This window comes from Octopus bimaculoides, chromosome 4 (genome assembly GCF_046866305.1).
Source record: "Octopus bimaculoides isolate indiv1 chromosome 4, ASM4686630v1, whole genome shotgun sequence".
Classification (NCBI taxonomy): domain Eukaryota; kingdom Metazoa; phylum Mollusca; class Cephalopoda; order Octopoda; family Octopodidae; genus Octopus; species Octopus bimaculoides.
In genome coordinates this window covers 84,564,452-84,581,977 of record NC_142931.1, presented here as the reverse complement: position 1 = coordinate 84,581,977, position 17,526 = coordinate 84,564,452, and the positions used below count along the sequence as shown (strand labels likewise).

The window sequence follows — 17,526 nt, the reverse complement described above, 5'->3', positions numbered from 1 at the left end:
ACTTCACATGTATTTCAGTTTATTAATAATTTCTACTCTGATGCCTACCTTTGGCCTTTAGCAATTCAGATTTCCTTATTCAGTATTTAGACTCTCAGGTCATCCTGCTTCACCTTCATTTTCTTATAAGTGGTTCCTCAGTGTATCAACGGGTTTTAGTTTAAAAGACCTAAAACTTAGAGCATGTTTTCTTCATAATATAAGTGAGATTTAGTTCTGATGAAATGAATTTTCTACTGTATTCCTCTGCAATATATATCTATTTAAACAAAGCTTATTGGGTGCAACACAGCACTCACTACTATTATTTCTTTTACTGTTTCTCTTTCCTCTCTCTTTCTCATAATCATTCACCTATACCACCTCATCTATCATACTCATGATACGCATCTAATAGATTACTCAGCATGTTCTTTTTAATTAGCAAAATTCTTCTACTTTTACTGTTATATAGAACCACACTTAACATTATACATATATCAGGAGATAGAATTCTTTTGTTATTATTTGTAAAATGTCAGCGAAGTACTGGACAATTGGCTTATATTATGTTCTGAGTTCAAATTCTGCCAAGGCTGACTTTGTCCTTTATATTTCTGGGATTGCTAAAATAGTAACTGTGATTTACTGTGTTGTTTTCCAAAATGTTTCCTTGTGTTTGTCAGAAATCATTAGTAAAAGTAGTTGAGCTGTGGAGTAGCAGAAATGGTACAATGCTACATAAAAACACTTTATACTTTTTAGTTACATCCTTTTACATGCTGTCTTCAAATGTTGCCATGGTTGATGCCTTTCATCCTTCTGGCTTGATAAAATAAGTACCACAATAGCTGGGGCATTAATTCAGTCAGCTGTATCCATTCTCTACAAATTTGCAGCCTTGTGCCAATATCAGAAAGTCTTATTAGGTGGCATGACAAGGTAGAATAACCAGACTAAATATGCTGTACACTATTTTGTTTTATTTCTCTATGGTCCAAGTTCAAATCCCAACAAGGTTGATTTTTAACCACAATAAACATTTGTTACTATGTTATATATTAAGTTTCCTTCTTGTAGTAAATTATTCAGGAGAACCTTTTCTGATGTGTGACTGACTGCTACAAGCTACTGGCATGCTGAATATTTTTTTTATCTATCTTAATATGGTCAGTAGGTGTGAGTTTAAAAAGTACTAGATAGTCAATAAGGTTGTTAGTTAAAAAAATCTGTGTCCTTCTTAACTTAGTATTGAAATTTTTCAGGTTGATAAGACTGAAATGCTTTCATAAATCAAAGTAGCATCCCATCTGACCTGGTATTTTTCAGGTTATAAGTTGTTGGTGTGGTTTTTACTAATAGCCTATCATTCGAGCGTCTTTTGAACTCTTTCAGCTGATTTCCATTTCTCCAATTAACACCCTGTTTTTGTTTTTCTCAAAACCTTCCACTAGTTTTTAATCATTGTTTCATACAACTGTGATGGTTATGTCATTTAGAGGTGGGAACGATTTTGCTATATTCTACTTATTTTTGTTTATTTCCTTTGTGTGTGTTGTCTCCAACAGTTTACCATGTGTTTACTCTCTATGCCCTAATTTTTGCAAAAAGATAAGGTGGGACTATGAGTGTGGCTGGGGAAAGTGTCTCTTGTTGGTCATTAGGACTTATGTCTCCATACAGACTCCTCCCAACCAGATACCATATTTCATTACTTACCTGTAGAGAGGCAAAGGTGAACATCACTGAATGTCCCTCCCATTTATTGTGGTAGATGTTTGTGGGTAGGAGTGTGTGTAAGGGGGGATGCACCAACTTGGCTTGTTATCATGCCACCTCCTTGGTCATGAAGATCAGATACACTCATGCTTACCCAGTTAATGGAAACTATATTTCAATTTTAGGGCCAATTGAAAACCTTCTTCATTTTTGAAGCAGAGATAAATTATCTTTGTCCTGATCTGTCTTTTGATAAATCTCCTTGGTCAAGAATTCTTGCTTTAGCATCCAGCTGCTGACAGGTTTTATCTTCTGGCTAATATTTAGCGCTTCTCTTTGTCTAGTAATATTAGTAAAAGAATTAAAGTGACCAGATGTCAGAATTGCTAGCAAAATGCTTAGTGGCATTTTGTCCATCTTTACATTCTGAGTTCAAATTCTGCCAAGGTCAACTTCACTATTCATTCTTTCAGAGTTGATAAAATAAGTACCAGTTGAGCACTGGAGTTGATGTAATCAACTTATATACTTCCTTCCCCAAACTTCTTGATCTTGTGCCAAAATTTGAAACTAATAATAGTAAAAGAATTGTTAACTTTATTATAATTTTGGTTAATGTTATTTGTAGTTATTGTGGAATATCTGCTTGTAGAATCGTCTTTTATTTCTGTTTAAATAGTTTTTGTTTCTTTTGTTGAAATTTTGGGAACATATCTTGTTTGGTCACCATGTCTAATTTTTTGAAGTCCTCTACTGCTTTCTCTTTATAAACCTCTTAGTTCTGTTAGAAATTAGAGATTTTGTTGAAATGCAGTTAGTCTAGTTTAGAATTTGCATGAATCTAGAGGAAATTTGTCGATACAATATACTGTTCATTGGTGTACATTGTGAATGTGGTTTTTACTTCTTGATTTTTACCTGTTGTCATGTCACTTTCACCTGCCTAGGCAAGTTGAATACAGTTAAAATGATTTTGCCAAGGTGCTTATACATAGGTGCTTATATACCTTTTGCAAAGGTTCTTTTATATATATATATATATATATATATATATATATATATATATATGCATTTATATATATATATGCATTTATATGTATACACACATAAGCATGCACTTGTACATGTATATATAGAGAGGAAGAGAGAGACAACGATCCACCTAAAAAATTTTTATTTATAAATCATGAAATTATTTACCTTCCTGAAACACGGTTGATTATTTCTCTATGTACTTGTATTTAGGTCTGTGTTTAATGTTCATTATTACAAGTCTGTGTATACACTTAAACTATATGTATGTATGTGTGAGTGTATGTATACATGCATATGTGTGTGTGGTGTGCATATGTATATATGTGCATTCACATGTACATATGTGCAGGAAGATGTATGTAGCTGCTAGAATAAGAATAGCCTGGGCAAAGTTCAGAGAACTCCTACCTCTGCTGGTGACAAAGGGCCTCTTGCTCAGAGTAAAAGGTAGACTATATGACACGTGTGCGAACAGCCATGCTGCATGGCAGTGAAACATGGGCCGTGACTGCTGAGGACATGCATAAGCTTGCAAGGAAAGAAGTTAGTATGCTCTGCTGGATGTGTAATGCCAGTGTGCATACATGACAGAGTGTAAGCACCCTGAGAGAAAAGTTGGATATAAGAAGCATCAGATGTGGTGTGCAAGAGAGACAACTACGCTGGTATAGTCATGTGTTGCGAATGGATGAGGACAGCTGTGTGAAAAAGTGTCACACCCTAGCAGTTAAGGGAACCTGTGGAAGAGATAGACCCAAGAAGACCTGGGATGAGGTAGTGAAGCATGACCTTTGAACGTTGGACCTCATGGAGGCGATGACAAATGACTGAGACCTTTGGAGATATGCTTGAGAAGACCCAGCAAGCCAAGTGAAACCATAACCATGGTCTATGCCAGTGCAGCATAACCAGCCCATTTAAGAGTATTCTTCAACTAATAAACTGCACTTGCAAAGACCTGTCGAGTCAAGTGAAGTCATTGTCGTGGCCGATGACAGTACTGCCTGATTTGCACCCGTGCCAGTGGAATGTAAAAAGCACCATTCGAGCGTGGTTGATCCCAGTGTCAGCTGACTGGTCCCATGTCAGTAGCATGTAAAAAAAAGTACCATTTGAGCTTGTTTGTTGCCGGTGCCCCCTGACTGGCTCCTGTGCCGGTGGCATGTAAAAAGCACCATTCAAGCATTGTTGATGCCAGTACTGTCTGACTGTACCTCGTGTGGCATGTAAAAAGCACCCACTACACTCTCGGAGTGGTTGGCATTAGGAAGGGCATTCAGCTGTAGAAACCTCGCCAGATCAGATTAGAGCCTCGTGCAGCCTTCTGGCTTGCCAGCCCTCAGTCAAACCATTCAACCCATGTCAGCATCGAAAGCGGACGTTAAACGATGATAATGATATGTATAGGGAGAGAAAGAGAGACTCATCTAAAAAAAAAAAAATTCATTCATAAATGAAGTCATTAACCTTCCTGTTGAAACAAACAATTGTTTTGTATATACTTATGTGTAAATCTGTGTACAGCATTCATTACTATATATTATTTCTTTACTACCCACAAGGGGCTACACACAGAGGGGACAAACAAGGACAGACAAACGGATTAAATCAATTATATCGACCCCAGTGCGTAACTGGTACTTATTTAATCGACCCCGAAAGGATGAAAGGCAAAGTCGACCTCGGCGGAATTTGAACTCAGAACGTAGCAGGCAGACGAAATACCGCTAAGCATTTTGCCCGGTGTGCTAACGGTTCTGCCAGCTCGCCGCCATTCATTACTATGTATATTTGTTTATACTTGTACATCTCTGTTCTTATTATCTAAGTTTTGTGTGTGTACGTACATGCGCATGCACTTGCATGATTAGGATTGACATTTGTGTGTTCAAATATGTGTGCACTTGTGTTTGTATTTATGTGCTCATTTTATGAATAATGTCTTTGTGTTAGTGCTGAATGTATGTTTGTGTGTGTTTGTATTGCTAATGTGTTATTTTCTCTTGTCATTCAGATATGTTGTTAGAAATTTGTAATGTGTTGGTAAAATGATGAATAAAATTCTTCAATTTTGAAACTTGGGGCCAGATCCACATGAAATTTTTTTATGCACAAGAGCTTATTCTTAAGCCTACATTGGTTGAAACACTTTACTGTAGCATGATGTAGTCTTAAAACAAGGGGCACACATATAAACAGTATTTGAATTATCGTATTATATAGATTTTAATTCTCATATATAGATTTAATTGTTATATTTTGGAAGATTGAATTCTTTTCTAGGTATCTGCGAATTTGAATCTAGCCTCACAATAATATATTCACTGAGGATATTTGAGATATTTGTAATTAATAGATGATGGTGATTGATGACTTGGTTTGAATCTCCTTGAAATGGCAAATTTTAATCCATTTTGTAATTATATTTCTAACTAAAATATATACATTATGTATTTCAATTAAATATTAATATAATTGTGAATTTAGACTGGTTTCGTAAACTACTCAACCTTTTTTTACATATCAACATATTGTGATTTTTGGAACACAATTTAACGAAAGGTTCTTGAATCTGTTGCATAATTTTTGTCTCAAAGCGACTCAGATTACAAGTAAATTTAACTAAATATAAAATTATTTCCATTTTGTTTAAACATCACCATAGCAATTGAGTTATTAGCTAATGTTCAGTGGAGCATGCAACAAAATTTTAAAATAGAAAAGTTATGCACATTACTGTATTGTCAGTTGAACTTAAATACATATAAGACATGGGTAGTAATAAAGGGAAAAAATAGAATGAAACACTGGAATTTATCTTTAAAGCAAACTAGAAAATACACTTAGCAGTAACTGAATGAAATAAAATCACACATATGTAAATATACAGAAACATAATAATGTTCACAATACAGATTGATCAAAATTTGTCACCCACCTTGCAAGTAAATTAAAATTATGAATAGTTAAAAAAGAATATTTATAAAATCAAGTACACACGTGCACACACACTCTCTCTACTTTTATCATGGAAACTTGTAAAGCATCCCACTCTACATAATGTAACCTTGCAGAATGCACATGGGAAAGTTGTTTTAACTGCTGGTCTACTTGGAGCATTCATTGAAAACATTTGCAGCTCTACCTTTTGTAACCCTTGATTTTTCTGTAATTTATGAAGATTGATTGAATTCGGTGGGATATTCCTCTGGTAGGTTTTAGTTTTTCTCTCAGTAGTTATTATTTTGGATGCAAAATCAGCCCTCAACTGTGTTGCTACATGTGCTTGGAATTGCATTGCTTTCGAGCTCTCCCGATATGGTATATAGTATAAATGCATTAACAATACTCATATTTACTATATACCAAACCCTATATCTCTACCATTTATTACCCAGGTGGTAGATTCTGCTGATCTAAACCACCCGTGTACTTATTAAATCGAGGTTCACAAATGGGATGCCATTTTCATCCACTTAGTTGCATACAGGTAGATAGAAAATTGATGTGCCTTTTATCACTATGTAGTTGCTAGCAAATTTCCGTTCTGCTGTTGGATTATTTCGCCTCTTTTTTTTTTTAAATTTTGCTTTTTTATATCCAATGATATCCCTTCCCTACATGCAACTACTGTAGCACATGTTTATGTTGCCATAGCTTCTAAATCCACTGCAAGTTTGACCGATCTGAAGAAATACTATATGGCCCTGGTTATAGTGTGGGAGTGAGAAATTTCAGACCACATTGATCCCTAGGCTATGCTGGCTTACATCATTGTCCCCTTTTCCCTATATAAAAAATTGAACCCATAGCAGTACCCAGTATTTACATCTCTCACATGTAAATATTGGCTCAGTTTCACAAATCGTATTTGGGTCATAATACTCTTTTACTCGTTTCAATCATTTGACTGTGGCCATGCTGGAGCACTGCCTTTAGTAGAGCAAATTGACCCCAAGACTTATTCTTTGTAAGCTTAGTACTTATTCTGTCGGTCACTTTGCCGAATTGCTAAGTTATGGGGACGTAAAGTGATGTTGGGGAGACAAACATAGACACACAACCATACGCACGCACGCATGCACACACACACACACACATATATATAGATGACCGGCTTCTTTCAGTTTCCGTCTACGAAATCCACTCGCAAGGCTTTGGTCAGCCCGAGGCTATAGTAGAAGACGCTTGCCCAAAGTGCCTCACAGTGGGACTGAACTCGGAACCATGTGGTTGGTAAGCAAGCTACTTACCACAGCCACTCCTACGCCTATAGCTACTTACCACACAGCCACTCTTACGCCTATACTGGAAACATACTGATTGCCAAAGGGTTCCTGATTGCTCCAGTAATTTGTAATTCTGGTTAACTGTCTTATACTCATAATAATATTTATGGCAAAAAAGTGTCCGTATTTCATCTACCTTTTTTCCAGCTTGTTTACATTCTGCGTAACGGTTTGTTTCCGCAGTGATTGCTTCAAACAAGCATGCTGGAAAAAATAAAAAAATAAAAAGTCTAATGGTTTCGCTTCCTGAGAAAGACTATGGGAAGACCCTGTCTCCTCAGAAAAATTGTTAATAAAAACTTTTTAAACTTTGTACTCCATTCTGGTGTAAAATCATCCTCACTGTTTATGTCACTGGTTTCAGTTTCTTCAGAATCGCTGCTTTCGGTTTCGGATACAGAAATATCCGATTCATTTTTGTCCACCACATACTTTTGCTCCTCATTCGTTCTTTTCCTCAATATCTCCATATCTTCCGTCTGTTGAAAAGCCTTCAAATTTGGAATCACTGCTTGATAACATGAAACTCCTCTCCATTTTCAAAGTTGAAAGAAATTAATGCTGAAAAAAATGTAGAAAAAAAATCTTCCAAAACTCACTGAGTTCAAATATCACGCCAAACAATGTTGGATACAATAACTCAACTGTTTGCAAAGTGAAATCACGTGTTTTAACGAATGTACTAATGAGATTTAGGTTCAAATTTACATTTAAATAACAATGGGTACTCTTGGCCGGCTATGGCCGGGTTGGTCTAATGAACCAAAATATTTTCAGCTGGCTATGGCCGGGTTAGTAACAAAAGGGTTAACGCACAACAGAACAGGTGTACCATAAAGGTGAAATAAACTGAAATACTGGAATACACCTAAATCCACTTCAAGTTTGACCGAACTAAAAAAATCGGTCAAAAATTAATATACAGCCCTGGTTATGGTATGGAAGTGATAAATTCCAGACCACATCGTACCCTAGGCCATGCTGACTAACATTATTTTCCCTGTATAAAAACTAAATCCACAGCAGTACCCAGTATTTGCTTCACAAATTTTCCAAACTTTGATCCCCCATTTCGTGGGCTTTCTGGCATATACTGTTTGTTTACATTCTGCGTAACAGTTTGTTTCTGCAGTGATCACTTCAAACAAGCATACTGAAAAAAATAAAAGTCTAACGGTTTTGTTTCCTAAGAAAGACATCTCCTCAGAAAAATTGCTAATAAAAAAACATTTAAAATTTTTTACTTCATTCCGATGTAAAATTGTCTTTGCTGTTGCTATTGCCACTTTCAGTTTCTTCAGAATCGTTGCTTTCGGTTTTGGATACAGAAATATCCTGTTAATTCTTGTACACCACATGCTTTTGTACCTCATTCATTCTTTTTTTCGATATCTCCATATTTTCCGTTGAAAAACCTTTAAATTCAGAATCACTGCTTGATAGCATGAAACTCCTATCCAATTTCAAAATTGAAAAAGAAATCGACACCGAAAAAATGTAAAAAGAAATCTCCCAAAATTCACTGAGTTCAGATATCACGTCAAGCAATGTTGGATACTATAACTCAACTATTTACAAAGTGAAATCACGTATTTTCACAAATGTACTAATGAGATTTGTGCTTAAATTCACATTTAAATAACAATGGGTACTCTTGGCTGGCTATAGCCGGGTTGGTCTTATGAACCAAAAAGTTTTTGGGCCAGCTACGGCTGGGTTAGTATTGAAAGGGTTAAAGAAAAAATCATACTGTTTTAAAGATTTCTATCAATGTCTTTTTCTTCATTATGAAACCACAAAATGATGATTTAGGGAGGAATATAGTTACTGTAGCTAACCTTAGTATTTCACTTAAGTATTTTTTCAAACTCAAGTAGAATGAAAGGTGAAGTTGACAACAGTGGGATTTGAATTTGGAATATAAAGAGATGTGACTAAATAGTATACAAATTTTTTTCCCAACATTCTTAGTATTATGTTATATAATAATTATGATTTTTTATGTTGCCCTGAGGTAACAGAAATGTAATAAAGAATATTGTCAATTGAATTCTCACTTGCACATGTCTAGTTTTTATTTTCTTGTCTTTTGTGGGTTGTGAGCTGAAAGTTTACCTTTGAATATAGTGGTGTGAAACTAGATATTAAAAATCATTTAGCCTAGTGGTCTGTCATTTCTAACAATTTTATGATTGGGTGTGAAACCTGGAAACCTGAGTGATAAAAGAATTATTTTAACAACATACAAGAAAGGATTGACTGAATCAAACACTGTTATCACATTAACATTTACTTATTGGATATGGTAGGTTAATAGAACTTTATAGTATTTAGTTACATCACTTTACATTCTGAGTTCCAATGACACTGGAATCAATTTTGTCTTTCTTTCAGATTCATTAAATAAGTGCCAGCAAAGTACTAGATTGATTTAATTGAATGTTACTGTCCTCCAAATTGGTGACCTTGTACTCTTGTTAAAAATAGATACTTATTTTATTGGCTCCACCTTAAGAATGTATTAAATATAGCCAACTTACTTGGAAGTTTAACTGAAATCTGAACATCATCATCATCATCATCGTCGTCGTTTAACGTCCGCTTTCCATGCTAGCATGGATTGGACGATTTGACTGAGGACTGGTGAAACCGGATGGCATCACCAGGCTCCAATCCAATTTGGCAGAGTTTCTACAGCTGGATGCCCTTCCTAACGCCAACCACTCAGAGAGTGTAGTGGGTGCTTTTACGTGTCACCCGCACGAAAACAGCCACGCTCGAAATGGTGTCTTTTATGTGCCACCTGCACAAGAGCCAGTCCAGGGGCACGGGCAACGATCTCGCTCGAAAATCCCACAAAGGCCAGTCAGGTGGTATATATATGTGTGTGTGTGTATATATATATATATATGTCTGTACGTATCGTCGTCGTCATTTAACGTCCGCTTTCCATGCTAGCATGGGTTGGACGATTTGACTGAGGACTGGTGAAACCAGATGGCTACACCAGGCTCCAATCTAATTTGGCAGTGTTTCTACAGCTGGATGAGCTGGATGCTCTTCCTAACGCCAACCACTCAGAGAGTGTAGTGGGTGCTTTTACGTGTCACCCGCACGAAGGCCAGTCAGGCGGTACTGGCAACGGCCATGCTCATCTCGCTCGAGAAACCTCATGTGTCACCCGCACAAGAACCAGCCCAGGGGCACCAGCAACGATCCAGCTCGAAAATCCCACAACAACCCCACACAAGAGCCAGTTCAGGGGCACCGGCAACGATCTCGCTCGAAGAAATTTCATGTGTCACCAGCACAAGAGCCAGTCCAGGGCAACGATCTCGCTCGAAAAACCACATGTGTCACCCGCACAAGAGCCAGCCCAGGGGCACCGGCAACGATCCCGCTTGGAAGATTTCATGTGTCGCCTGCATATGAGCCAATCCAGGGGCACTAGCAATGATCCCGCTCGAAAGACTTCATGTGTTGCCCGCACATGAGCCAGTCCAGGGGCACTGGCAACGATCCCGTCCCGCTCAAAACATTTCATGTGTCACCCGCACAAGAGCCAGCCCAGGGGCACCGGCAACGATCCCGCCTGAAAAATTCCATGTGTCGCCCGCACACGAGCCAGCCCAGGGGCACCGGCAACGATCTCGCTCGAAAAACCTCAAAATATTTAGTATGCTTGTCTATCATCTATGGCTTTGGGAGTTGGGTGGAAACTGCATTAATCTTACCCTCTCTTATTTGTTAGTCTTGTGGTCAATACTAATTATAGTTTATGGATCCAGCATTTCATTTGAGAAAATCACTTACGTTTTACTGCTTTCTAAGCTTTACTGCATACCGGTTATACTGACATTGTGTAGCTTCAGGTTAGCTTGGATCAGATAACCTATGACATATAGGTAATTGTTTCACCAACAAGATCTTTTCTTCCAGATATACACATACCTCCAATTATCCGAGAATCTGTTACTGCACTCCATCTTTCCACAGTTGTATGTTGAGATAGGTTTGCAAGGTTTTCACCATATATTCTTAGATGTGGGGCAAGCTGTGAATGTAGGTGAAGTGATAGAGGATTGGACTGGGAGACGGAGGGGGTTGTAAGAATATGAGGAGAGATGGTTAGAGATGAGATTGAGGTGATTGCAGCAAGTGATGGTGGGGTATATGTAAGGAAATTGGGAGTGATTGCAGATAAAAGATAAGGATTGAGTTTAGTAGAGAGGAGAGAACATGCCTGAAGGCACAGAAAAGAGGTGATTGGAAACAGCGGGCAGGGAAGATAATGAGAAATGGAAGTGGTTCAGGAGTGGGTATGAGGAAAACCAAAAGGTGAGGATTTAATACCTGCCTATTCTGCTCTGGTAGTTTTAGTTTATCAGTTCTACTGTGGTGGACTGATCTTCTTGAGCGCAGCAATGTGCCAGACGTCTTGATCCTTTGTCATCTCCTCCATGAGGCTTGGTGATTTGTGATTGGCCTTCAATACTTCATTCCATATCTTCCTTGGTCTCCCTCTTCCACAACTTCCATCCACTTTTAGTGATCGGTACTTGTTTATGCAACTGTCTGCATCCACATGCATCACATATCCAAACCAGTGCAGTCTTCTCTCTTGCACATTATATTTAATTCCCCTTATGCCTAATTTTTCTTTCAAAGCATGAGCACTCTGTCATACATGTGCACTGACATTATACATCCAGTGGATCATGCTAACTTCATTCCTCTCTAGTTTTCATGTATCCTCTACATTTAGATCTTTTGTTGCCATCAGAGGTAAAAACTCGCTGAATTTTCTCCATCCTATACTTATTCTAACAATTGCACTTTTGGAGCATCCTCTTCCACTGCTAATGAGGTCACCTAAGAAACAAGATATCTACTACCTTTAGAGAGCTTCCAAAGCATTTGAGAAAATCAATTTCCCTGTATCTATAGACTTGATGGCTTCTCTGCATCTTCCAGACATAAGCACTACTTCTTCTGTTAATCTTCCTGTGATTCCACTGTGCCTCTTGTGTGTCCACAGCTTGTACAAGCTACACCAAATGAAATTTCTGCCTACACCTTTCTTACACATTGAGCAAGACCATTTACCTGAAGTAGCTTTTCATAGTTGCACTTTCACACCTATTTTTTTAGTGTCACTAAGTGCAAGCATACCATTAGCCATCCATACACACTTCTTTCTCACAACATTCAATTCTTTCTGACACACTGTCTAACAATCCAAAACACTTCAGGTCTGTGTTCTTCATACTGTAAAACATTGGCAAACCTCTTTCTGCTTCTTCTCTTGCTAGGTAGACCTATTGCCTAGCTTCCTTTTTAGCTACCTGATATAATTTTGTGCTACCTCCACTTTCCCACTCATTCCAAATCCGTTTCTTTTATACCCCTGTCAACCTCACTGTTCCATCACCATGCTACTCTTGGTCTGGTAGAAACTTTGGTCTATCACCTTCAATAGGTTATTCCATATAAATAACTATGTTTATTAAAAACTTTGTGACATTGTAAATTTTGTATTTAGAAACATGTATTGATTTTCTTTATTTGTTTTCCAGGTGGTCTGATGTCTGAAAGGTGAACATGAGTCCCCAGGAGGAGTACATTGAAACTGTCTTCACCTGTGAAGGGAATTTCTCTGACCCAGATTTGCATGCGCGATTAGAACAGTTTCATCGGGGACTTAAGGATTTACTTTTAACAGGTTGGTGTTTTTCTCTCAAGACACTTTTTCACAGTCTTTTTTTTAAGTAAATGTAGTTTTGGCAGATTTTACAAATAGAAGAAATGAGGCTAACGTCTCATTTCTTCTGTAATTATCAGAAATCATTGCCTCATTACTCTATCTGATGTCATCTCTTTTCATGGATGATTAGCCATGGAAAGATTTGTGCAACTTAGTGGAAATATTTTTTTAGTAGGGAGGTTAGATTCTGAAGTAACTAGTGATGGTTTGTATTGACAAGATATTGTTAATAAAATTTGTAAAATGAGATATGCTTGTATGCTGTGAGAAGAAAAGCAATGCAAAATGCATTGCAAAGCTTTGATTGAAGCCTTTCAAAACTCTTCATGGTACACAAACTTATTTTATAAAATGATTTTATGCCATGATTTTGACAGTTGACATCTTCACGGATAGGCTGAAATTCTTATGAAATGGATAACTGCGACATCTTTGTTTTAGAAATATTTTAAAGAGATTTCTGTAAGATTCTGTTGGAGGATACCGGTTTTATAGCCATCTTAAATCCTCTTAAACTAGAATATTAGGTTTTGGTGATGGAAGTTATATGGTTAATATATTTAATTCAAATTGCTACAGTTATTAGTCAAAACAATGGTAAGTATGGAGATGATGTTCTGGAGTGATAAGTTTTAGGAGAAAGGTTTAATACAAGATCTTAAGGAGGAATTAGTAAAATCTCAGTAGCAGAATCATTTACTTTCCAGTGAAGATTTGTCTCACACTTTACTTTAGAGATATTATCATCCTGGTTTTATATGTTGACAATACGAAAGTTTTAAAACTGAAATCTCAAAATAAAAAAGAAAACGAGCATAACTAAGTATACACTAGGATTTAAGAAAAGTATTTTGGTCATAATGAAAAAGCTAAATCTTTGCAATTTAAGAAATTTTTGTTTGTAGAATATTTCTTTCTCTTCTATCTCTGTTAATCATTTTTCATATTTTCTTTCTAACAACACATAGGATGTATGTTAATTCTGTCAAAAATTTAGCCTTTCTTTTGGTTCTTAAATTCTGTTTCCAATGGCATTAAGCAAATGAGAGCCCTATTGTGAATAGAGCCCCAGACTTGCTACTTTTTCTCTATTTAGTTGAACTGAGGTAATTTAGAAACGTAAGAAAATTATCATTGTGTATTTAAACACAAAGACTAATGATCATGCTACTTGTTGGGATACTTTACCTCTACACATATATAGAGAACACTGTTATGAATTTACAGTTATGGAAGACGTTCTTGAATCTTGAATTGTCACCTACTGTTTATTTTGTTATGACAAATGTTACTCTTGTTATGACAACCATGTTGCACAGCACATTTACGTGTGTGTGTGTTTGCAAAGCTATTTGATTTGGAGTAAGATGATTCCCTCTCATTTGATCATAATACCCAGAAGAACTAAAACAAAAATCTGCTAAAAATGCAAGGAATTACTTGCAGCAGGTTTAAACTCAGGAATTAGGACTTGGTCATCCTCTATTTTATTGACTCAGTAGTTTTTTTTTACATCACAGTTAATGCTTGGAAATATGTAATAAAAGATGACAGTTGATTGCTGGCCTTGATAGATCAGTAGATGACCTATTATAGCCAGTAAGCTAACCAACTAGACTGATCTACAACACAATGTTTAGTTGGTTGAGGTAGTGTGTTAGTACAACCATGATATTACAATACTCAATGTTCCATGTTGTCTAGTTAAGGACTACATGGCAAATTATAACACACTACTGACTAAAAGTATACTCTTGGGGCATTATACATTGTTTTTCTATTTGTATAAAACTGAATTCTAAACAATAGACTTGGCAGAAATTTGGCCCTCAAAGTAAAAACCAATTGGAACAAGTTATCGATTGATTGTAGTTTACTCAATCTGAGAGGACCTGCAAAAATTGTAGGCACACAGCTTTCTTTTTGCTGGTTAGGTTTCAATAGTTTACTGTACTCATTTCAATTCCAGTATGTGACAGGTAAAATCAGTACCAGCATTGATGCCAAAACTGGAAATTTTTGGGTAGTGAACTAACTAAACATGCCTAAGCCAATAAGAAAAAAGCCAGTGTACTGAGGTGCACTCATGCATGTGTGTGCACACATAGATACACTATTTTACGGCTGATTTTCTTCATGCTGGTTTGAGTTAAACAAGTCTTATTCTGCAGTTTGCTACTGTTCCTGTTGTCACCCATTAAGTAAGGTATTTTTATTTCACCAGTCTTCACACGACAGGACATATTGTTTATGGGAGGTATAAACAAATGCAACATTGCTGAAAGGCCTGTGGCAACAAATACATGTACCTGTCTTTATGCATACATGCACGCACGCACACACAGACATACATATACATATACAAAAAAAACAAGCAGTTTCCATTTACCAAGTTGGATTGAAAGGTATTAATCAGGCCAAAGCTGTCATAGAAATACATGCTCAAGGTGTCATGCAATCGGATAATGGGATCAAACTTGAAACTATATGGCTACAAAGTGATCTTTGCATCCATACCATACCCATAATTATATTTACATAGACACAGGCACATATATAATGAACAACCTTCTTACTTAGGGAGCTTAATCAGCAGTAATTGTAATTTGAAGCCAAGTAAATACACAAGGAAACGGGTAGAAAAAAAAAATGATATTTGAGGTGTGACTGTGTGGTAAGAAGTTTGCTTCCCAACCACATCGCTCTAGGTTCAGACTCACTGCGCAGCACTTTGGTTAAATGTCTGCTACTATAACCTTAGATCAACCAAAGTCTTGTTAGTTGATTTGGTAGACAGAGACTGAAAGAAGCCCATTGTATATATATGTGTGAGTGTTTGTCCCCATAACTTAGCAGTTCAGCAAAAGAGACCGATGAAATTTGCCAGGCTTAAAGAAAGAAAAAAAGTACTGACTAAAAATTCTTCAAGGTGGTGTCCCAGCATGGCTGCAGTTAAATGACTCAAACAAGTAAAAGATAAAAGACTAAAAATATTACATTGACACAATTAAATTTATTTCCTAATTCTTTTATATTCATATACACTGTTTCTGCATCTTTGTGTTATTAGTATGTAGTAACAGTTAGTCAGTTCATTGTTATATTCAAGCTGTATGGTTTTTGTTCTAAATCAGGTAGAGAAAGAGAGAGTGCTTAAAAGGAAGGAGATAGAGATATATATGATTAGAGAGAGAGAGAGAGAAGATTAATGTTGGATTTTCTTGGTTCATATTTTTTTTATCTGGTAAGGCTAAACCAGTCTGTTGAAGTTTTAAATTTAGGTACTCCAGAAATATTTAGCCCTTTACTTGGTATCAGCTTTGAATATTTGTGTCCTAACAAATTTGTGATCTGGATTCACATTCGCATGGTGTTCTTTTGAAGGATTATGACAACTCACCTATTGGCCCTGTTTGTCAAACTCAACGTTGCACATTTTGAGAACCTTTCCACATAGATGATTAAATTTGCTGCACCAGTAATTTAGTAACTAAACTAGTTGTCAAAAGTGCATTATACATGTAAATTGGTCTATCCAGTTTACTTAAGATCCTTAGCAATAGTAGGTCTATAAGTGTTAAAGAAGGTATAGTAAAATGAAACTAGAACTGAGTTAGTTTAAAATAGGTAACAATTAAAGTCCCTTATAAGGATTGTGGAAAAGCTCCATTTATGTAGCATGAAACTGTGAAATAAATTCATTAAATTTAGTGAAGCTATATCATGACAAAGTAATGGGAGGAAGTTTCAAATGAATGAGAAAGAGAGAAACTTAAAAATAGACAGACAGATAAAGTGATGGCTAGTTCCTGCCAGTTAGAGAGAGGGGGAGGGAGGATGGCAAATAGGAAGCATGTGTGTAAGTACTTTTCAATGAAAAAAAATGAAAACTTTCGAATGAAACTGCATTTATGTAATTTTGTATATAGTTGGAATAGTTTACACATGCTGAAAGGTAAATAAATATGAATTTATACATAGAGAAGAAATAATATGTAAAGCATAGAAATATTTTTATACTTTGTTGATGTTAGTAGAAGTAGGTTTTAAGTACTTTGGGAAATATATTAAGAATTTACTCTGTGTGTGTGTGTGTGTGTGTATATCATCATTTAATGTCCATGTTCCATGCTGGCATGGGTTTGATGGTTTGATAAGGATCCAACGAGTCAAAGGACTGCATTGTATTCCATTGTCTGTTTTGGCATGGTTTCTAAAGATGGATGCTCTTCTTAACACCAACCACTTTACAGTGTGTACTGGTTGCTTTTTTCATGCTATCAACCCTATTGAGCTCACTATGTAGCTTGCAAATGAACAAACCTAGTGAGGGAGGATGCTGCATCTATGTTAGATGGGGGTTAAGGTATGAAGGAAGAGGTTAGGATAGAGCAGTTTCTTGCAGACAATCTACATGGGTACTCACATTTAGGAGAGAGTAAGAATGAATTAGCAATAACTCTAAGGAGACAGACAGTGAGGGGGGGGGGGGGGGGGGGGTATGTGTACATATATGAGTGGGTGCAGAAAAGTTCCTTCTAAGTTCTGTTACAAGGGCTTAGGAAAACTGAAGGACCACTACAGTTAGTGTGTGAATCTGAGAGGGGAATATATTAAATAAAATCATGATTAACTGATCTTCCTGTATTTTCTTTTACACAAAGTCAGGAACTTTTCAGCACCCTCATATATATATATATATTATGATTGACCGTTGACTGAACACTATCCAATTTTTTT

The 17,526-nt window shown here is 36.5% G+C and overlaps 1 protein-coding gene across 8 annotated transcripts in view; it reads left to right on the top strand.

Annotated features, from left to right (window-relative positions):
* The window catches only part of LOC106875131 (uncharacterized), a 99,440-nt gene that overhangs the window by 48,105 nt on the left and 33,809 nt on the right, over positions 1–17,526 (top strand). For all 8 annotated transcript variants that reach the window (XM_089350892.1, XM_014923118.3, XM_014923119.3 and 5 more), the window contains one exon: positions 12,599–12,744. In XM_089350892.1, coding sequence (XP_089207018.1) covers positions 12,624–12,744 — 121 coding nt within the window. In that variant the 5' untranslated portion in view covers positions 12,599–12,623. The remainder of the gene's footprint in view (positions 1–12,598; positions 12,745–17,526) is intronic.